This window comes from Heliangelus exortis, chromosome 5 (assembly GCF_036169615.1).
Source record: "Heliangelus exortis chromosome 5, bHelExo1.hap1, whole genome shotgun sequence".
Classification (NCBI taxonomy): Eukaryota; Metazoa; Chordata; class Aves; order Apodiformes; family Trochilidae; genus Heliangelus; species Heliangelus exortis.
In genome coordinates this window covers 10,885,385-10,909,022 of record NC_092426.1, presented here as the reverse complement: position 1 = coordinate 10,909,022, position 23,638 = coordinate 10,885,385, and the positions used below count along the sequence as shown (strand labels likewise).

The 23,638-nt window shown below is 37.3% G+C and overlaps 1 protein-coding gene across 13 annotated transcripts in view; it reads left to right on the top strand.

Annotated features, from left to right (window-relative positions):
* Window positions 1-21,151, top strand: part of WDR20 (WD repeat domain 20) — a 45,623-nt gene extending 24,472 nt beyond the window's left edge. For 2 of the 13 annotated variants that reach the window (XM_071745550.1, XM_071745552.1), the window contains exons 2-4: window positions 1,959-2,141; window positions 7,771-9,048; window positions 20,162-21,151. In XM_071745550.1, coding sequence (XP_071601651.1) covers window positions 1,959-2,141; window positions 7,771-9,048; window positions 20,162-20,215 — 1,515 coding nt within the window. In that variant the 3' untranslated portion in view covers window positions 20,216-21,151. The other 11 variants (XR_011726214.1, XR_011726213.1, XM_071745551.1 and 8 more) reach the window with 11 other exon arrangements.
* Window positions 21,152-23,638: the final 2,487 nt, after the last annotated feature.

Below are 23,638 nucleotides of genomic sequence, written 5' to 3'. Positions count from 1 at the left end.
AAGAGAACCTGGGAATACCCATGTTTTCTGCTGGCTAGGTGAGTCTGGTTGACTGATTCAGACTTAGTTCTACTTACTTTAAAACATCTTCCTTCTTAGGCATTATGTCCTGCTGGTACTTTTGTCCAGGGGACACAACCTCAAGTCTCATAAGTTAACCTTGTTAAGTGCCTTTTTATTGAAGTATGAAGGGATGTATCTACATGTTTCTGTAGGACAGTCTTCCAGATAGAAATGCTACCTCAATTTTGGGAGTTATATCTTGATATCTTTGTCCTGCATCACTAGAAAATCAGAGATAACTGTGTGGCCTCTAGAATTTGATCTTTCAGCTTCAAATTACAGTTTAACATCTGTATGTGCATGCTCCTTGGTAGGCGTGTGCCTTATCCTACAATCTCCCAGTAGAGCTTATATTCTATTTAAGTTCTCCTTGAAGAGGTATTTCTAATATTCTTTTTTAGCTTATAATGGATCTCTGGGCTCTGGAGAATAACTTTTTGATCTGCTGACTTTAGAAGCTGGAATACATCATCTCATTTTGGAGTTTTCATCTAGGAGGCCATACACCTGATTAAACTGGTTTATAATATATGTTGCAAAACATTAAGTGCAACATTAATGCTGTTGCGTATGTATGCTTAGGTGTATCCTGGAGTTAAATTTGCCTTGGAAATGCTCACCTGATATGACTCACTATGTAGCTAGCTACGATTTTTCCCTACTGACAGGTCTAGTTTCTGTCTGTGTAGCTCCTTGCACACCAAGGATTTGCTGCTCTTTAGACCTCATCCTCAATGGTTTAATGCTCTGGTGCAATTTCCTTTCATGTGAAGCTTGTCCTCTTCCTCAAAGAAGTTTTATTTCTTATTGCTGGCCCAATTTCCTCTGACTAAAAATACTGGAAATGTATACAATAAAATTAGAATTTGAGTCCCAAATCACAGCTACATCTCAGGTCTGAGATACTGTTGAGTATCTACAGCTTTCTAATTACAGACTCTGAACTTAATAAATAGGGGGCTTAAAAAAACAAACCAAACCGAATGAAAAAAAATAACCAACCAAACAAACAAAAACAGAAAACACCAAATGAACTTGATGTATGATCTTGCATATTAAATGTGTGGGGTTTAATCTCGATGATGAAAGATTAGGTTGTCTGTTCAGAAGTGATGCTGGGATAAACTTAGGGTTACACAACTGAGAGCATTTAAAATTGTTTTTCTGTTCTTGATTCTTCTGACATTTTAGTTCTAGAGATTAAGTTGTTTATGTGGAAGATCTCAGTTTTGTTGGCACTTATTTGAGCTGTATTTGAATACTTTATTTGGTGTCAGAAGCACAGTTACTTTGTACCTTAATGTCTTAAAATTTATTTTATCATCACAGTATCAGTGTCTTGAGCAAGTGTTCTAGAAAATGCTCACCTGGGGTCTAGTTGATATTATTTAATTATTGAGGCCAACATAATGTACCTGTTACAAAAGCAGTACAAGAATCAAGTGCTTGAGAATATGCTTTTTTTTAAAATCCAAACTTGTTTTTTCTCAATCTGGAGAAGGCTGCTACTAGTGAAGTAGAAGATACTTTGTCTCTGTGATGGAATGCCTCTTCTGGCAGGAGAAGCCTTGTGGGAATAGGTTGATCTTGAGGCCTCAGTGGAGTCTTTGTGTTACTGAATAGTTGTCACTGGTTTGTCCCTTGATGTAGTTGCAGGGACTAGTGTAGGTATAGTGTTTAGCAAAAAGAAAATAAAACCCAAAACAAAGTGTTGCGTTATATGAGAAGATAAACCTATTGACAACATCTGGGGTGTCTGATAAATAAAAAGCTGGCTTTTAAAGCAGCGTTTTGTGACTGCAGAAATTGTTGCTTAGTGTAAACGTTTGCAAATAGAACTGGTTATCTGCACACATTTTGATAAACTCTCTTAATTCTGTTTGCTCTCTTTGCAGGCCGCGGACTTGAGTAAGCCCATAGACAAAAGGATATACAAAGGAACACAACCTACATGCCATGACTTCAATCACTTAACAGCCACAGCAGAAAGCGTGTCTCTTCTAGTGGGCTTCTCAGCAGGCCAGGTCCAACTTATAGATCCTATTAAAAAAGAAACTAGCAAATTGTTTAATGAGGAAGTAAGTAGAAATCCTAACGTTTCTCATGTGGTGTATTTGTGATATTAAAGATCCTAGATTACTGAGGTTCTGCAGGTGGCTCTGTTTGCCTGAATAGCTTATTGTTCAGTCACTACTTTGTTTTACAGCTGTTTCACTGGCTTGGAATATCTCCACGAAAATGTTACTCATGGAGGCATTTTGGGGGTTTAAGATGAAAAATTAAGACTTTCTAATTTGGATAATATTGTAGCTTGACTTAGTGACAGCAAACTGATGGAAAGAGCATCTACAAATCTAAAGATTGCTGCATATGCTGTGCAGTCAGTTACTGAGGCTTCTGGTTCTGAATGAAGAATAAAACATTTAAGTCCCTATTTAATTACTATGTTATGCAAAAAATATTAAATAAAGTAAAAATACCAATTTTATGGTTACAGCAGAAACTACATGTATCAAGGATTCCTAAAGGCTTGCTTGGGGAAGACTAGGCTATCTACTGGGTGCTGCATAGAACAAGCTGAAGGTTTGAGGTGTTGGTATGTGTTCTTGAAAGAAACTCAATCTGTTTTTGCTGCTGCTGCACAAGGAGTGATAGAGGGAGGACTATGGAAGGGACTGGTGACAAGTTACCGGACTCTAATAGTGTAATAGTACTGGCATTCTTAGAAGAGTAAGTGTCTGGATACCAACAAGGAGGGAGATCTGGTAACTGGGACAACTTCTGACAGCATTTTCTGTAGAGAATAAGCTATGGGAATGTGGGTGGTTTGGGGGAATGATTGGTTTTTCGGGAGTGCCTTTTAGCTCCTTTTTGTGTTTTAATTGAGTTGCAGGTGAATGGGAGGAAAGGATAGCAAAGATCTTTGCAGGTTTCCTTTTTTTTTGGTCTTTTTGCTTTGGAAATTTCAAATCTGCATAAATGCTTTGCAGAGGAAGTTAAGCCTTGCTCAGCTTTCAAACTGGGCAAGTATATCTTTCCTGCCTCAGATATTGCCTTGCTCTGTGTTTGTACAAAGAAGACTGAAGTATTGTTCTCAGTTGAGGTGCTTTATAATTAGAACTAATTCCTCCTTAGCTTTCTAGGAGTAGCTACATGTAGAGCAGAACAGGGGCATTTTTCTTCTTACTTAGCCTTTTCCCACCTGCTTTGCTTCTCTGCTTGTGCTGAGGGGGAAACAGTGCTGGAGAATCTCCTGATGGCATATAGAGTACGCTGGTAGAAAGTTCTGTATAAGTAGTTAAAATGTTTGTTCCAGCATTGTCCTAGCAGCCCTCCTGCACTCCTGTCCCCCAAAAAACCCACAGCCCTCACCACACTGAAAAAACCCAAACTGTGGTAATCTGGATGTGATCAAGTTACTTGAGTAAGTACAGCTCTGATTTAATCTTGCATGGTAATACTGTAAGAATTATAAATGGCAGTAGAAATACTCTAAACAGCTGGTGTTTCCTATCACAGGACAGTTCCTACTTTCTTAGCTGAACTAGAATTGCTTTGAGAAAACCTTCTGCTGAAGTATTTACATAAAGTGCATGCTTACATGCCTTGATGTTCATTAACTAGTAGCTCCAGTGTAAAGCTTCATTGCAGGCTGAATAGTTCTTGTGGTAGTCCACAAATGATGGAAGCACTGAAGCCACTTTCTATTAGACAGTATTGTCTTTTCTTTGCCAGTAAACAACATTCATTCACTGTGGTGGGGATGCATCCTTTGGCAGGTTGGTGGAAGTTAAATGAGATCTGTTTTCTACAAAGCTGACAAGGATTTGCTCAGTGCCACCAAAACTAATTGCACAGTAGGATAGAGTTAAAGGACAGATTCTTTTATCCTACACTGATCTAATCTGTAGTTACAACCAATTGTAAAACCTTTTATATATTTCTAATCTGTCAATTACAATATTTAAATTTGCCATGAACATGTTTGGAAGTTTTGGCTACAACATCTAAAAGACATTTTAGAGAAACATTAGTGAGCATTTAGGTTTGAGCCAATTTGTTTGCTTTTGAATATATTTAGAGTTTAGATAGTGTTTGAGAATAAACATGTCTTCATATGCAGAAGTTGCTCTAAATGAGTATTTATTCATCTTTTTTTTTAAGTTTTTGCATAATCTTTTACAGATTTAGCACTAGTGCTAGAGGTTGCAGAATTAACCACCTGTCCTGTTAGTAACTTGGTGACTCAGTCCAACAGAGCTGTGGACTACCTATCACCTGCCATAAAGCAATCAGGAGAGCACTTAATCATATGTGATTTGTGAAATAACTTAACCTGATGTGACACAGAAAGTCTTGCTTAACTTTAAATACAATAGCCTCAATGCAGTCTTAACTCTACTTATTTTCTTTAAAATGCTATTGATATTGAAGGCAATAGGGATTTGAAAGGCTGAGGTGACTGATACTATGCTTGTGACTGCCTTCCTAAATCAGTCTGTATCAACGGTGGTATTCCTTGTAGCTGTGTCAGAATTAAATTGGTGGTATCTGCTTATTCCCCAAACCAAGCAAGTTTACTTCATAGATTCAGTTGGTTCCAGGTGACAGTTGGGATTCTCAAGTTAGGTACTCAAATTGTGTTCCTTTCATATTTATTAAATATTCTTTTTTCAATTTAAAATAAAGCCTTAAGCTGCATTTTTTTCATTAATAAACTAGCACTGTAAGCAAAATTAATTTCAGTGCACTTATTATTTAAACCACACAGCATTCCCTCCATTTTAATTTTACAATTACTCATCTGTGAACAGTTTAATACCAACCAACAACTGAAGAATAAAGTGAGCAGCAGATGAATACGACTGCATGTTTGGATGGACAGAGTAGTTAGGGTTTTAAACAAAAATCTAAGGGTGCCCTGTCTTCACAGCTTTGGGGTGAGATATCATAGAATCACAGAATGGTTTGGGTTGGAATGGACCTTAAAGATCATCCTGTTCCAATCCCCCTACCATGGGCAGGGACACCTCCCACAAGACCTGGTTGCTACAAGCTCTGTTCAGCCTGCCCCTGAACATTTCCAGGGACGGGGCAGCCACAACTTGTCTGGGCAACCTGTTCAGTGTCTCACTACCCTGACACTGCAGAATTTCTTCCTAGTATCTAATCTAAATCTACCCTCTTCCAGTTTAAAACCATTCCCCCTTGTCCTGTCACTCCATGCCCTTGTAAAAAGTCTCCCCCCAGCTTTCCTGTAGGTCTCCTCAAGTCCTGGGAGGCTGCTTTAAGTCTCTGGAGCCTTCTCTTCTCCAGGCTGAACAGCCACAGCTCCCTCAGCCTGTCTGCAGTGGAGAGGTGCTCCATCCCTCTGATCATTTTGTGGTCCTGCAACAGCTTTATGTCCTTCTTATGTAGAAGAGGGGCCTTAGAACTGGGCACAGTACTCCAGGTGGGGTCTCATGAGAGTGGAGTAGGGGAGGAGATTCACCTCCCTTGGTCTGCTGGCCACACTTCTTTTGATGCAGCCTAGGATCCAGGACTGCAGGTACACATTGCTGGCTCATATTGAGCTTTTCATTAACCAGCATCCCCAAATCCTTTTTTTCAGAGCTGTTCTCAGTCCATATGAAGTTCCTTCACTTTATTGTTTCACCAAGCTCCTTATCCCAGCTGCTTCACTGATAAGTTTGATATTTCATTCAGACCATTTTTGTAATGCAGCTCTCAGTAATACTGACTTCAGGTCTTCTGTTATGCTACAGAAGTGTGTGAGCATGACTTAAAGTTTTTAAAACTCCAGAAAGTCATAACTTTGGAGATTTTTATCTTCCTGCTGATTTCAGAGCTAGGCTGGCTGAGAAGATGATAAATTGAAGTAACTTGGAACATATCAGGTTAAAGCCTCTCTGTATCTTGTCTCTGAGCCAATCTGTTCTCAGTGCAGATTGCAATCTTCTGTTACGTTCGTAGCCTCCTTGAGGTAAATCAGTGTTGCAGGATTTCTGGACAGGGTGTAGCCCAATGTGATTATGGACTTAAAATGCTGTTTCTAGTATAAGAGTTGAGCAACTGCTCTTTTAAGTAGAGGTGGTGTGTCAGGCTCAGCTGCTCTAGAGAGGAAAGGAAAAAAATTCACTTTGTTGCCATTAGAGAGGTTAATTCCTGGTGAGAAGACTTGCCTATAGCATGTCAGCTAGGCTGGTGTCTCCTGTCCATATTTCCTAGTGTGTTCCTGGTAACTCTCTGTCTAGTATTGCTGTTATCATCACTACTGAGTTATGAATGATCTATATCAATGAACACGTGACAAACTATTTAAAACATAACAGAAGCCAAGAATGTTATTTTAAAGCTACTGCATTTGAGGAAAAGTTCCCAGATTGTGTTACATCTCTCAGCTCTCAACTACAAAAGGGTTAATTCAGCTAACAAGAAGTGGCAGCAGAGAGAGGCTTCCTGATTTTACATTGAGGTTGACAGCAGCAAAAGTATAATCTAAAATGACCACTCGCTGTTTTCCAGTGGTAGTTAAAGGCCTGAAATTAATAACTATGAAGATATTATGCATTCGTATAGTTTACTGGGGTTTTTGTGGGTTGTGGGGTTTTTTTTTTGATAAACAGCAAAGCAAGCTTTTGGGGTGTTTTTGTACTTTGTTGTTTATTAATGCTTTTTAAACTTAAGCTGGTATTTCCTTCAATGATTTGCATTTGCATTCTTGCCTTTTGTGTAGCTCTTCTTTCAGCCACTAATTAATCTGTGCTAAATACAAACCTGGAATATGCATGCAAATAGTTACTTGTCTCCAAGTTGCAGTTGAGCAATGTCATGGGCAACTTGGTATGAGTTTTAGAAGTCCACCACAACTACATTAGCAAACTCAAGGAGTCAAACTTTGATCTTTCATTTCTTCCAGCACTGAAGGCATTAAATCAGGAATGCTTGTTTAATGTGTGTGTTCATTCTTTTGTAATGACAGACATTAAATGGTTTTCTTTAAAGGAAACTTCTTCATCAGGTAGTAACTGAGAGTCTTGGCTAATGAATGAGAAGTAATTGGAGGGTGGGGATTCCAAGGTGAAGAGTATGTGATGCCTTCTAACTTCACTGAACCTCAAGCATTTAACTACTAACTTATCTGACACATTATAACAGGGTCAGTGTGTATGTAGCTTTTGCTCCCTGAGGGAGTAGAAGCTGCTAGAGACTCCTAAAGGCTGTTGTTGTTTTTTTTTTCAGAAGATGGATTTTATTTGTGATAAAACCAGAGTCTGAATTTACTGGTTTTGATTTGTAACCTGTTTGCTGTGTGGTACAGATGAGTAACTCCTTTTTTTCCCTTTAGCTCATTCTGTGTTTTCTTGATTGTTTCCTTTTCATGCTCTTCAAGCTACACAGCAAAAAATAAACTTCAGAACACTACCTTTAGATTCATAACAACAGGTTGGCTTGATTGAAGTATGTTCTTTGTGGAATGTGACCGGACCATAATAACCACCTTTGGTTGCACTTTGTCTAAAAATAGTTTCCTCTTTACTGCCTGATAAGTTTTTGCAAATATAGTAACATAGCTCCTTTCTAGACAATTGAGTTCACTTTCGTTAAGTATTCCTCACTATCACCCCCAGAAGCTCACAATTACACTTAATGACTAAAACTTTAATTTTCAGACTGTCTGATGTGTATCTTCTTTGTTTTTCACAGAGACTAATAGACAAGTCCAGAGTAACCTGTGTAAAATGGGTACCAGGTTCGGAAAGCCTTTTCCTAGTAGCTCATTCCAGTGGCAATATGTACTTGTATAACGTGGAGCACACTTGTGGTACCACAGCCCCGCACTACCAGCTACTTAAACAAGGAGAAAGTTTTGCAGTTCACACTTGCAAGAGTAAATCCACAAGAAACCCTCTGCTTAAATGGACAGTAGGTGAGGGTGCCCTGAATGAATTTGCCTTTTCCCCAGATGGGAAGTTCTTGGCTTGTGTGAGCCAGGATGGTTTTCTTCGCGTGTTTAACTTTGATTCTGTGGAATTGCATGGTACAATGAAAAGCTACTTTGGAGGACTGCTGTGTGTGTGTTGGAGTCCCGATGGGAAATACATAGTGACAGGTGGAGAGGATGACTTGGTAACAGTTTGGTCTTTCGTGGACTGTCGAGTAATAGCGAGAGGCCACGGACATAAATCGTGGGTCAGTGTCGTTGCGTTTGATCCATATACCACTAGTGTAGAAGAGAGTGACCCGATGGAATTTAGTGGAAGTGATGAGGATTTTCAAGACCTTCATTTTGGCCGAGATCGAGCAAATAGTACACAATCTAGGCTATCCAAAAGGAACTCTACAGACAGTCGTCCAGTAAGCGTTACGTATAGATTTGGTTCGGTAGGCCAGGACACGCAGCTCTGTTTGTGGGATCTTACAGAAGATATCCTCTTCCCCCACCAACCTCTCTCAAGAGCAAGGACACATACAAATGTCATGAATGCCACAAGTCCACCTGCTGGAAGTGGTGGAACTAACCCGGGAAGTAATGGAAACAGTATCACAACGCCTGGAAACTCTGTACCCCCTCCTCTTCCACGGTCAAACAGCCTTCCGCACTCTGCAGTCTCAAATGCTGGCAGTAAAAGCAGTGTCATGGATGGTGCCATTGCTTCTGGTGTTAGTAAATTTGCAACCTTGTCGCTACACGATCGGAAGGAAAGACACCATGAAAAAGATCACAAGAGAAATCATAGCATGGGACATATATCTAGCAAGAGCAGTGACAAACTGAACCTAGTTACTAAAACCAAAACGGACCCAGCTAAAACTTTGGGAACACCTCTCTGTCCCCGAATGGAAGATGTTCCCTTGTTAGAGCCTCTTATCTGTAAAAAGATAGCACATGAAAGACTGACTGTGTTAATTTTTCTTGAAGACTGTATAGTCACTGCTTGTCAGGAGGGATTTATTTGCACATGGGCAAGGCCTGGTAAAGTGGTAAGTTTTAATCCTTAATGCTGCATCAAAGAACTAGAACTCTGAATAGGTAGTTTTCTTGAACTATAAATGAATGTTGAATATAAAATTTCTTTATGCTTAATGTAAAAAAGAAATCCTCAGAGCCATACTTTTGGATACTGCATGCCATATTTCTGAATGATTTGAAGTGTCTTGGATACAATTATTAAGTATAGTTGCCTTCCAGCAGAAGAAATAAATACTGTGCATCTAAACTATTGGTCAGTGTTCCTATAATTAAACATAACCACAATATGGTGAAAGCTGTTTATGTAAAATTAAAGTAAAACCTGTCAATCACTAAAATAATAATAAACCACCTCATGTTTTCTACAAAATACAGCATTCCCAGTGAGAGTAGCTTATGAAAAGCTGCTGCTGCTTTTAAGGCTAATGAGAAATGTGAGCCTCTGAAAAAAGTAAAACCAAAGTGTTTTGTTCCTCCATACTTTTCTGTGGTGGCCTGCCATTAATGTAAAACCACTTCTTACTAAAATGTCAGCCATTTTATGCACAGATTTGTGAGCCCTTTACTGACTGTGGCTTATGCTCTTGAAATTGTGAATCAGTATTATCGAGAAACTCTAATTTCTTTATTTATGTGTATTAAGTTAGGGAAAATTGTGCAAGCTTTCTTTGAGTAATTTCAGTGTTAGTTTTACTGTCAGTTTTGTTGGGCAATGTGATCATTGACAAGCTCGTGCTTTTTGATGGCACCTGTTCTATCAGTCGAGCCTTCATTAACACCTATTACTAGTTTTAACTCTTGTTCTTAATGCACCTGAACACAGATAAAACTTATTCTTCTGTGCAATATATAGCAAGCTAAATTTTGAATGATGCTAGATGTGGTAATTATTTTATTTTAAAGTACTTCGTGCTACGATAGCTTTATCTGCCAGCAACATTTTAAAGAAATACAGCTATGAATACATTACCATAGTTGATCTAGGGAAAAAAAAATTGTGAAAAATTCTGAGAGTATATGTAGATTATCATCTGAATAAGAATAAATAATCTGGTAATACCTTAATATTACCATGTTGGGCAACCTAAATGAAAATCCGATGTTCGTTAGGTTTTAACAATTGGGTTAACAAATCTGACCTTTGAAGTGGAGGTGTATGTATTGATATACCACATCTTCATTGCTCTAAACTTTTAAGTAAAACTCAGTAATTTTTCTTAAACTGTTGGTGTAATATAAATTTCATTGAGATGTTACCAAATTTGTCACATCATAGGTACGTGTAGAGAACTATATCTGCTCTGCATCTTAATGCATATTTAAAGGTTGAATCTAAAATTAAAAATTGCAAACCCTTCTGGGGAGAAGGGAGGGTGGGTGTTACCTAGGAGTATTTTTTGCCAGAAAAACCACAGATCCAGCATTAATTTAAAAAACAAAATAAAACAGAGCCCCCAAAACCACCACTTCCCCAAACACTAAACTATTTAAAATGTTTATCCTAAATCGAAATACTACAGCAGTTATCACTTCTGTGACTCAGTGGAATTCTTATGTCTTATGAATTATACCTGTACAGCAGTGCCTCAGATTTCTATTGTGACCTGTATTTTTGTTTTTTGTTCTAAAACTCCTTTGCGTGCTACAAAACACTACACTGTTAAATTTCACTTCAGTGGCTGAGGTGTGTTTTGTCAGACTGGGTACAACTTAAGTATTTTTTGTGTATCAACTTTGATTTGGAATACGACATTTCAAATATTTCAGAGATAAAGTATGCAGTACCAAAAAATCAGGATTTATGTATTGGCCAATATGGAAAACTTTAATTACAGGTAAGTAATTTTCATGCTGAAGTTATCACTTTCGAAATTAATATATTGCACACTGATGTAAATGCCATATTGTTTAGGAAGTATTTACTTAGAAATTTTCAAATTAATTTCTTTTTCTGATTTCACTTGCATTTTTAGTGAGCTCACTCTGCTGGTAAAAATTAAATTTTGGTGGCATGTTTACAGGGCTTTGATAGGAAAATACTTGTGCCAGAAGGACGTTATGAGCATCCTTTTTGTGTATAGGAAAGCACTTAATTTTATTTAATGAAAACTGTCAAAGTATAAAACACTCATGGTAATGTCTTTCTTACTGGGTTATATACCATTCATTTCTGTTTCACCAGCTGTTTTATCCTAGGCCATCCCATTACTCTGGGGTTTAAAGCTGCTATTTCTAGTCTTCCTTTCTGAAATATGGGTCCCCAGGTGATCTTAATTCCATCACATTTTTGTCTGCCAACTCTAGACTTAAAGCCCCTTGTTGCCTGAAAAGGCTTTCATTAAATTCATCCCATTGCCAGCCTAACGACAGAATTGGATGGAAAACTGAAGCAGTCTTGCAGTGTCTAATGTCATTTCCTTTGAGCCAGTCCTACCTTTCCTTCTCAGATTTATTAACAATTAAAACACGTGCTGGATAATTGGACAGTATATGACAAGTTCTCTAATTTTTCTGGTTGGGCTGGCCCTCTCCTTATTGAAAGAAAAAAAAAATTAAGAAATCCAGAAATGTCTCTTCATCCATGATCCTCATGACAGCTGATAGGCTGTTCAATGCTTACAGTGTCATGACTGTTTATAAGCTTTCCAAATTACTGCTTCAGTGTATCCATAATCATACCTTGAGCTTCCTCACTGGATGTACCATTATTGCATTGCACTTTCAGAACTGTTGTACTAACTCCCAGTCAGAATGAGGTCAAGTGAATGGCAAAATTCAGTAAGAAGCAAGGTGGATAAGGCTCAGGATTCATTAGTTTAAATCTTTTTATCAGCCTGTTTCTAAGGAAGAAAGTTGAGGGTGATGAATAAAACAGCTTCCCTGAACAAGAGCACAAAATTTCTTCTCACCATGGTGACAGCTCTCTCCTTTCCCCACCCTGGCTTGCCCAGGCCCTGATGGGAAACCTGAAGGGGACTATAGAACTATTGTATTAATCAGGAAAGGTAGAAAAAGAATTTTAAAAGAAAAGGATGAACTTCATGTGTTCTCTTTTAGTTTAATCTGACTTACAGGACCTGCAGAAGCAATTTTAAAAAAACAGCAAAAAAATGCTCAAACAAAACCCCCCAAAAACTGACGTGGTAGCTGGATACGCAAAACAAGTTTTCTCTGAACTTAGTTGCCAGAGAAGCTGTGATTTCTGTGTTTGACTTCACCATCTTATACAGTGACTCCATTTTATCTAAATGAAAGTTGCTGAGGAGTTGTTTCCTTTGTGAAAAAGCTCAAGGTAAGATTGGCCAGAGGTATGAAGAGGTGAAATGGCAGTGTATAACCTAGCAAGATAAACATGCTACCATTTTGTAAAACAAATGCACATGCGATTTATTTATTTGACTTATTGTACAGGAAAACCTAGACTTAAATTATAACATCCTTGAATTTTCTAGTTAACTACAATTGTAGTACAGTATCATGTTTTAGTATGACTTCTGTTTTAGTGAAAGTACTTAAACATTCGTGTACTATATTTGAGTGAGATGAGCAGCTATACGTACTAATTCTTCCTCAATGGAAAGGAGCATTTCATCATTACAATTGAAGTTCAATTGCTGGTATTTAAGTACTATCAAATAGATTTCTTTCAACGTGATACGGTATCTGTATAAACTTCAGGGATGATTATAGTAAAACTGAAACACAGCTCTATGACTTCAGGTTACCATGCTGAAATTTGAAGCTTTCTGTAATGTGCATAATAGCAAAGTTGCACAGAGCATACCCGCATTATCAGGGTGAATTTAAACCGAGTACACTGGTGTGATATTTATAGCAAGGTGTGTGTGTTTGTGTGTGTGTGAGAAGGTGTGAGTAGTGGTTCCAGGAAGGCCAGGAAAGATCATAACCCTGTAAAGGCTTTATGATGAGGATGTCTGGATTAGGAAATAACATGACTTTTACTAAACACTTTTTAGAAAACCCATGTTCTCTGAATTATCACCTCTTAAAATTTGATTATGTACTTGGAATGACTGTATATGTCTGCCCCTTTAGCAACATAAAACTACTAAATTAATATTTAAAATGCTGGCCTGCTTATGTTACAATAATTTGTGTCAGTTAATTTACTGTCAATTTACATGTAAAGATTAAACTATTTTTTTCTGCATTTTATGAATTCTGTATACTGGAGTTTGTTAAAGATTGACATGTTAGGTGATACTGTACAAAATTGTATTGACTACCTTTAGTGAAAATCAAAAGTAAAATTCATATGTATTTCCTTTTTACACTTCCATCTAATTTCTTGACAACTTGAATAAATTTCATAGAGCCTTTCTAACATGAACTATTGTTAATTTAACTGTTGCAATAATTAAGCTTTAAGAAGTATTGTTGGTATATTTATAATTTTAAGAAGATCATGTTTGTTTCATACTGCTTATTTTTAGCTGTTCTATTGTCACTGTTACAGCTGAAGAACTTTACTAAATACTTGACATTACAAAATAACTTGCTGGGGTTGTCCTCTGTATACTGATGTTAAATAAAAATGTGTGATTGAACTGTAAATGTAGATAACTTTCAATAGTCCTTTCCACATTTGAATTTTAATTTACCTTGCAGTCCTTAGGTGGTCTTATGCTATCATACTGTACTGAACTAATGGCCACAATGAAAGCTGTTATCTTGTCATATTTTAAAGTCAGAAATCGATTGCATCCTGTAATCTGCTCTGAGTAAATGTTTCCCTTGATCACAAGGTGATGCATATGTTTTGATGTTTAAGTCTCGCTGATAAGGTCATGTCTCATGATACTTATTTTTTTTAGGACTATAGTAATATGAAATAGAATACTTATCAAGCCACTTATCAAACTTGTTTAAACTCAGATTCACAAAAACATGGACACAGATGTATCTGGATTCTCTCTGCCTACCTGTTAAACAGGAGCTGGGGCAGAGTGTTGTCATTCCTTCTAGGACTCTACAGGAGCTCTTTCCACTGTGGATTGTGGTGCAGGGTATATACTCTTTATTCTGGCTCTAGATCTTGACATTTACCTAATGACTACTGAATATTCCTGAGGATATGGCTCACTCAGATGATTGCTTTCAATCTAGAAAAAATGTGGCTACTCATCTGAACTAGAACCAATTTAGTCTAAAATTTAGGCTGCAATATTCCTGGGAACCTGTTTAGGTGAAGGCTTAGGATGGGATTGTGTCTCCCTTGCAGCAGTGGTTCTGTGTTAACCAATGAAAAAAAAAAAAAAGTTATTTACTTCACTGTTTCAAAGGTATTTTGGAGAAATTTCAGTGAAAAAGTTGGTTGTCTTGGGCTGAGTCTAACTGAGGTAGGGCACTGTCCCTTAGTTGAAGATGCTCTGTAGACTGAAGCTGAGAAAATCATCTTACATGAACTTCAGAACTTTCTGGCACTTCAGAAGGTACTGATTGACCACTGTAATTGTCTCTGTACATAACATAAGTGTTTATTTATGAAGAGGTGCCAATTTATCAAAATGAAATCTGTCCTGAAAGTTTCTGGGACCAGCCAGTTACATCTAGTGATGCAAGAACTGCTTGGTCAAACCAGATTCTTAAGTCAGTATGAGCATGAAACAGAACTTCCACAACCTCTGTGGTCAGAGAAGATAACTTTGGCAAAAGATGTCTTGGAACATGAAAGTGTTGTCTTGCTTGTTGTAAAAAGGTTGCACAGACTTCTCCAAGGAAATAACTTGTATGATCACATTCTTTTCTGGTTTTTGAAGTTGGATTTGGGTAGGTGCTGAACAGCCTTAGCACATTCATTTGTCTTGTTTCTTCTTCTTCTGTGAAGATCATACTGAATTTACAACTAACCAAAACAGGGTTGCCTTAAGTCATATGCTTTCCCCTGAGGTTTTCCTTGGGTTATCTCCTTTTTGTTATTTTCTGATCTGAAAATTTTAAAACTTACAGACTTGTGTAGCTGTAGTTTGAGCTAGAAAAACAACTGTTCCTAAGCATGTGAGCTCTTACTACCTAAATGAAGCTTAATTGCTTGAGCCATGTCAGGCTTCTGCTGGCAAAAGCCTTTTGTGCTTTTCCCAGCACACAAATAGTTGCATTTTTTTTTCTCTTGTACATGCATATCTTCCATTTGCTAATCATATATTAGTCTTGATGTAATCTTGCCTAATACTAGGTAGACTTTCAGTTAGTCTGCTGGTTTTCTATCAGCCTTGACTTTTCTTTTTGTTGACAGTGAGTAAAATGATGGTAGGAAAAATGTTGTTAGGAGAAAAATACCAGCATAAGAGAAGTTGCAAGTGAAACCTCTGTGATGCCACTAGATGCTTTTCCAAGATCTGGTGTCAAATAATTTAAGCATTTATATTTTTCTGTAACCAGAACAAAGAAAAAAAGGCAAACGGAAAACAAATAATGTATTTAAAAGTAAACATATAGATTGTGTAAAGATAGGTATCAGCTTTGCTGTATCCCCCTAAAACCCAGTGCAAAGTAATTCTTTGTAGTGTGTCATGTGCTTCCTTGAACATTCTCAGTTAATTAATTTTGAGTCCATTACAGATTAAGATTTGATTTATTTGAGTATATGCAGTTCAGAGACTTAAGCTAATAAATGCTGGCTGATTCATGTGGATAATAAACCTTCATAGATTTTGTTCATGCAAGACCAGTTTTTCATGTAAGACCAGTTCAGCTGATTTGACTACAGAATTTTAAACAAATGTGGGAAATTTAATTCTGTTTGAGCACAGTATTTGTATTGCTCAAATACTGTATTGGACTGTGGCTTCCTTTTCAAGCAAAGGTCCTGGTTCAGATTACTTTTTCAAATTACTCCAGGAATATCACCACTCTGGGCAAGAATAAACTGCCCACGGAATGTTCTTCAAATAATAAATTCCCAGTATTTCACTTAATGGCAGCAGCAGAAAGGGTTTAACAAACCAGTGACTTTTTTTGTATGGGCACTAATTCAGCCATTTTTAAAACTGGTGTAATTGAATTAGTGAGGTGTACTACGAGTTTTGGTTTTGTTGGGCCTTATTTGTTACATTGCACCATTTGCTTTTTTTTCTTTTTTTTTTTTTTCCCTACCTTTCAATCTCAGAAAGTAGGAATATGTGCAAAGTTCTGACCTCCAGGAAGTGACTGAGAGTCAGCTGAGCTGCATTATGGAAGATGTGAGCATGTGCCAAGAGCATTGTGAAGTAGCACAGACACATTAATTTCACACAAACCTGCTCAGGTGTCCAAGCTTGCCATTTATTTATCTAGATTAGTGAAACTACATATGATTGCATCTGCAGCTCCAATTAATCCCATTCTAACCAATGTGAAGAAAATTTCAACTAGGTAGTTACTGATGGTCTTTTTTTTTTTGTCTATTTGGTATATTAGTATCTTCATTTTTTTGTTTGTTTGTTTGAGGTTTGCTTTGTTCTTTTAATTTTTTAAATACAGTATTAGGTGCTGATTTTTCCTAGAAAATTATACTTTCTTTTACGAAACCTCCTTTTTATATTTTTTCCTGGAAAAAAAACCCCAAACTTTTGCCTGGACCACACATGGAATTTAAAAAAAAAGAACAAAACTCCCCTGTGATCTCATGAATTGTGGGGAGGGTTACCACTGCTGCAGGTCTTCCTGAACAACACACAGCTATGGATGCCATAAACCTCAGGTGGAAATGACCAAATTGCATTTTTGGTAAAAGCTAGGATTGCAGGGGTAGGAATGAAAAGCCCTAAAAAAATACAAAGTCCTCTTGTTTTGGAAAGTCAGAGAATGCATAGATAAAGATGGGAAAGCCCTAGCAACTGCTGCTCAAACAGTTAAATACTTTCACACTGCTAACTGATGTAAGAAAAATCCTGCAGTCCCTGCTAAAGCAGCACACCTCAGGTGTAGAGCATCCCGTGCAGATGACTGATGACACAGCACCTACCTGGAGGAACAACCCTCTGAAGTTGTGATGATTTTTTTTTTTATCAAATTCCTGACTTGGTTCTCATAACTGTTTCATTTCCTACCCTCTGCTAGACCCATGTGCTGACAAAAATAATACTGCTAATAAAATACTACATTGATTTTCAAAACTTTTTGGAACAGTTTATTAATTTGTTTCTGCTGCTTGCTGATTATGATCTGTTTGTTTTTTAACTTTGACCTGAGGCACTGTGCTGCATGGCTGATCTGCAGTTGTTGCATCTCAGTTTTCCTGTGTTAACTCTCACAGCTATTAAACTGTTGCACTAAGAATTTGCTGCAGATTTTGTTCCATCTTTTACCACCTGGTTGACTAAACAGGGTGGTTTCATCACAGAAAGGACTGCAGTCTGATTTTGTTTTTCTTTGCAGAAAGGAGTTTTCTATATTTCTTCATAGCTTTATCCATCACTTCATTCCCAGAGAATACAATTACAAATATTCTAGTCCCACACCCTTTATTTTACAGATCAGACTATGACAGAGTAACCTTTGTATCAAAACTGTTTTGCAGCCTTCAGTTGCTTTTCTAATGTCGCCTTCAGAAGTTTCCTATGCTACACCTAACATAGCTTCTTATCTGGTCTTGTTCAAAAGGCTCTGATAAAATGGCAAAATGCTGTAGAATCATTTGTTCCTCAGGACCCATCCACAACACTCACCACTTCAGTATAACTTATGTGCCTAAAAACTGAATTCTTATCCTTGTTTTTCTTCTATGAACATCTAAAGTCTTAAGATGTCTTCTGAAATAAAATACTTGGAAGAACTCACAAAATGATCTCTTCCTCAGAGGTGAAGTTCTGGAGTGGCCATCGTAGCCTTGTCAAGTTTTAGGGTGGGACTTGCAAGGTTTTTGAAATGTCGGTCTGCAGTTGCATGGGGATATTGAGCTTGAGATTTGTTCCTCTTTGGCATTCCTCTCCTCTGCTCAGAGGTGCAGAATTAATTCAGAGAAAGGACTGAAATACAAGGAGTTCCTAATATTCACTTACTCGGAACCACACGCACTGCACTTCTGCCCTTTTAAGTAGGGGAGCATTCGTGGCCTGGGAGATGAAACCAGGACTCAGTGAATCCTTAAGGGTTCCTACTCTTGGAACTTGAATTCCAGAGTGTCTGGGAGTTCATGGGGAGCAAGGCACCACACTGAATTACAGTATGTGCACCTGTTCCTAGAGGAGTTGTAGGAAAATTAATGACTCTTCATTTTCTCTCCCAACAATTGGTTGCATTACAGTGTGTATCTGATAATAGGACAGAGCTAATTTCTCTCCATCTGCGTAGCATCGTTATGAGCCTGTTGAAAAAGACTTCATATGCCATCCCTAGTTCTTTCTGTGTGGTTATAAAACACGTATTTGCATATGAACACTTTGGATCACTGATACATTATAGACTGCAAATACCTTTGGACATATTTTTCCAGGGTACTTGAAAGTTGCTTAGCGGATGTAATCTTCTGGTAAGAAAGGCCTTCCAATTGCTTCTGAAGAATGCTTCAGTAATCAGCTATAGAGTTCTGATTCATCTTCATTGCATTCAAACAAGAGTCCTTGGTATACGTTTTCAAAAGTGCTTCAGTAGCTTTTTTACTCTAAAATTCTGCCTTTTTTTCACCATCTATTCCTTAACTAGGAAACTTTCTGTGCTCTTCTTGTGAAATATGCAGTATATTTGCACATCCTGAATGTCCAACAAGTGGAAAGACCAGCCCACTTCAGTCTACCTCAGCAGTGCTTGAATCAGATATCCACTACATAAACAATTAAAAATCAAGTTTTCTGGCTCCTGCAGGTCTGGTTTATGGAGGTCACAAATGACTGCACGTGTATATACACACCCATGCATGAACACGGGCAGTCTGCTGCAGAACATACAAATGTATCCAGGTTCATAATGTGTTTGAACTGATGTTTTTTAAAAAGAAGGCTACTAAGGTTTTAGTAGAAGTTTGATGTCTTGAATTCATCCAGTCCAGCCCTCCTTCCACCTCTTCTGCCTACGGTCAGGATTTTCTTCCATCAGCCATGACCTTTCAGTTCTTGAATCCAAGCCAGAAAGAGCTCCTGTAGATTCTAAAGATGTGACCTAATTATACATTGTGTGCTAATTGCTGCCTGAGCTTGTGTAGTTTGATGGATCTGAGTCATAGGATCTTAATTTTGAGGTAAGAACCTAAGCTGGTAGCTGTTAAGAAGAATCACTAAAAGTGCATTTTCTCATGCCACGTAGTAAGAAGTTGCAGTGATGCTCATTGATGTGCTTCCAGCTTAGCTGCCATTGTGCTCCTCAGCCTGCTGGCTCTTGTTATATAACAACCTTGCAAGAAAACCAAATGGTATTTTGATATTAAACTTTTCCTAAATAAGTCTGATATGCAGATAATTTAATGTAAATTATTATAAAGAGCCTACTGTACATAAATCTGAAACAGAATCTATCCATTGATGGTTATGGGTAAGGTGTAGTTTCCTTAATCCAGAGCAGCAGCCTCTGCCCAGCCAGGGGGGCCGTGCAGGCATGAGATTATGTTTGAAGTGAAGTAATTCTCACTTTATTTGAATGGGGATTTAGTAAAATGAGCTGGCAGAAAGTTTTCCTGAATGCAAGTTTAAAATTGTAATGGGAAATCTTTACAGAACTGCTCAGTGTTTCCTTCTCTTCTAAAATTACCAAAATAAATATTTGGTTAGATAATCTATTTTTCTATTCAAAGCTTGTAATATTCAATAATATATACGAGATTGAGCGTTTCCCTGTATCAGGCTAGGTGTCAAACTTGTTGATATTGGAATAGGTTTGTTTCTTGCTACCCTAATAAAATGCTTATCACTTTTTTGGTGTACGATTTTTAAAGTTCACAATGACTCAAAATGCAAGGCAGATGAAATCAAATGCTGGGGTCAGGTTCATCATGTGCTGTAAACACACACACTTGTGTGTGCTGCTTGACTGAGACCATAGAGGCTTTGATTCTTTTGTAGGAAGGAAGGTGCTGATGTCTGAAGTAAGCAAGTGGTGGTAAATAGTATTCATTTTAGCTTCAGGCTAAGAACTTTATAAAATTCATGTCAGGTTCTCTTGCTGGATTAATGTAAACTGCTTTGTTTGCAGGGTTTATTGTCATCCCAAAACCAGGCCAATTCTCCAAGTGGAACTGTAGTATAGCCATCACACTACTGCTAGCAAATCTCTGAACGCAGGACAAGAAGTAATGACAGTGGAACCAGAAGCTGTTCTTCAGGCAAAGAGCATCACAAAATATAATGTGGCAGAGTGTACACATGGAATTATGTGAATCACATAGTAATTTGCAAAGGAATAATGTAATGAGTTCTTATTACAGCTAATACTGCTAGGCTGCTCACCCAAGGAAGAGTTTTCACTTTAAAAAAAAAAAAAAAAAAAAAAGCTTCCTTTGGTGCTGCAGGAAAAAAATAGTAACATTTTTGGTTTTCTTTATACTTTTCAAGTCCAGTGTAATTTAATCTCTCTATATAAATATATAAATAAAATATATATATATAGTGTAAAATAAAGTATGTTTCTTAAATTCAAATAAGTTCCATGGTTAAACTAGTACTTCACCATTGTTTATTTTGCACTGATTTTTTTAACTAGAGATGGCTAGGAGACAGCCTGGAATGCACTCATGGAAATTGAAAGTCATTACTTTCTGGCTTCAAAAGGTTATTCAGGAAGATGGATGCTGCAATCATAGATTTTTAAAACAAAATTGTTTTGCACTTAAATAGTTTAATGGTAATAGAGAATTACTTTAAAATTGGTGTCCAGACACCAGAAAAACTATGTTGTGGAGAAAAGATCCTTTGTATCTATTAAACATTTATTTTAATATTGTTGTTTCCAACTGCAGTCGGCTCTGTATTATATGTATAAATAATGTAATTCAGTGGTGGGGAAGGGGAGTAATGGATCATTACACCAGAAATTCTCATTCATTTAAGAAAGTGGTATTTCTAATTCAGCAAATACATATTAAACTATCTTGAATATGCATTTTTGTTTACTTTCTGTTCGAATTCAGTCACTTTTGATGTAATCAATCCTTTGTCGAATTAAATGTTTGGTACAGAAATATAATCTAAACTTTGTAGAACAAATTCCTTTCAAAAATACCCCATCTAGAACATTGCTTCATATTTCTTATAGTTGAATTTCAGTTAGGGAAGTGAAATAACATTGCTCTGTTCTTGTTCTTAGTGGTTTATCTTCAAATACATGATACAGAAAAATCTTGCTGACATCTTTGTGGGGTGAGGATTTTGTAATCACACAGACCCATACGTGCAGCTTGGGAGGGGTGTAGCAGGAGATCAGCAGTAGTGGATGTGCACACCTTCTGACTTGGCCATCTGACATTAATTCAAGAGATCAGAGTAGGTGTGTTTCCCAGACAACTTCTTTGTCTCAAATCAGGCATCAGATTTTTAATTCACTGCTCTTTAAGCTGTCAAGTTTTATGCAGATAGACATATCCATGTATTGGTGCAGTGTTCATGCTGCTTGGCTGAGCACACGTGCTTTGCAGTCAGTCAGCAGCCAAACACAAATTGTTATCAGTGGTTCTTGCAGCTATTCAATATCCTCCAAGAGCTGTTGCCCCATGTCAAGCCCCACAGTGACAGAAGTGTCCTCTGTACCCTTCCCTTTAGCCCTGTGTAGCAACATCCACAGTTGGGCATCAGCAGAACCCTGCCTGGGGGCCTGAGTGTGCACCCCCTGTAGCTGGGGCACACATTAATGCCCTTCCTCCTCTCCAGCAGTAAAGCTGAGTAGAATTTTTAAAATTACAAGTAAACTTGAGACATTTGCAGGCCTGGTAAGTTAATTTTTTTTCAGAAAACGATTGAAAATTTGGGGAGAAGCAACTGCAGTAGCTACTTGTATCTAAGTCTTGTAAAGCAGCTGGCATGTAGAAAACTGTCAGCGACATTTATAAGCTGGCACTTAGGTTGTTGAATTTAATAAAAGATGGAGCTGTACTCCATTATTCTTATCTATTTAAGTTCTAATAAAATATGAGGAATGGGGAAAATACTGAAACTGAGCAGGATACTTGTTCAGAAATTTTGTTTTATTACCAGAGTAGGGTTAACTGCTAAAATACAGATAAACCTCCTCACTGAAAACTGACCTGGTTATCTCCCTGTGGACTTACTATATATGTAAAGTACTTCATACAATCTGAGTAAAAATGAAACAGTTGAGAAAATGTCCTAACTTTAAAATGCTTTTTTTTTTCCTTCTGCTGGTAAAACAAAACCAGTACTGGGAGGACTGTAGTATCCAGCATAAGCATACTGGAAGGAACTACTTGCATGGGCATCTGCAGATTGTAGTTGAATAGCACACAAGGGTCAAATGTGCACTTTCTTTTTTCAGCCTTTCTTTTATTATTGAGCAATCATCTAGAAGCTTAAAGTGACCATCCCACCTTTTATTCCACTTGGGAAAAAAATACTATAGGAAGAAAAGGAATACTAATAACTTACCTGGAAAGAGCATAGACCGCTACTATAGACAGAGCTCTTAATAAGTAACTTTTTCTTGCTATGTTAAAAAATAAATTGAGTGGAACACAGATTATCTCAATATGGAACTTTAGCTGGAAGAATGAGGGTAGGAACAACTTGCCAGTTTGTAGTTTAAAGTTGAGTATATTTTAAATATAAAGCAGGTAGGAAAACTGAAATTTGCCTTCTAATGCAACAGCCAGAGAAGTGTAAATTGTCTCCAGAGATGTAACAGCAAAGAACTTGTTATGAAATAAATACCTGTGAAGCACCATGTGTGCCAAACTGTCCACCTGAAAGCATAAAATAAATGAAGAAAGCATTCCAATGTGGTCTTTACTTGAAATACACAATTTTCATAGCAATAGCAATCTGCATGGTAGCCCCAGATATGAAAGAGAGAATTATTGGTAAAGTACAAAATATTACTCTGATAGCCTTTCCTTTCCAATTTCACATTTGCCAAAAATGCTCACTGCTATTAAAAAAAAAAAAAAAAGAAACCACATTTCCTGGTGTATGGATAAAGTAATTACCTACCTGACAGTAATAAGTCTCAGCTCAACAGGGTGCTGAGACATCATATAAACAATAATATTAGAAGAGTTGGACCAGTTAATTGTGAGGTTGCATGGTTCTGTGATAGCTGTGTAAGCAAACAGTTGCAATAACACATCTAAAAGCAGAAAGCATCTTGTGCACACAAGATCTGAGGGACTTTTTTTTTTTTTAATTGAAAATTTATGATATTTAAACTTCAGCATCTGTGGATTGAGGTTTACAGGAAAAGATTACAGGAAGTTACCAATACAATTAACATACTCCTGATAACATGAGCCTTTGCCTGCTGTGTAACACTAGGTAAGAGAGCTCCAAGTCTGAAAAATCAGTCTTGATGTCAAATATGGGTAGTAATTTTTGTTTGGGTTTTTTTTTTTTTTTTCCAAGCTTTTAAGAAATTAATACTGTGGAGAGCAAGATCCCTCAGACACCTATTTTACCTGTTTTCAGAACATCATTTTTAATGCTGCACACTGTGCTCAACTCCAAATAC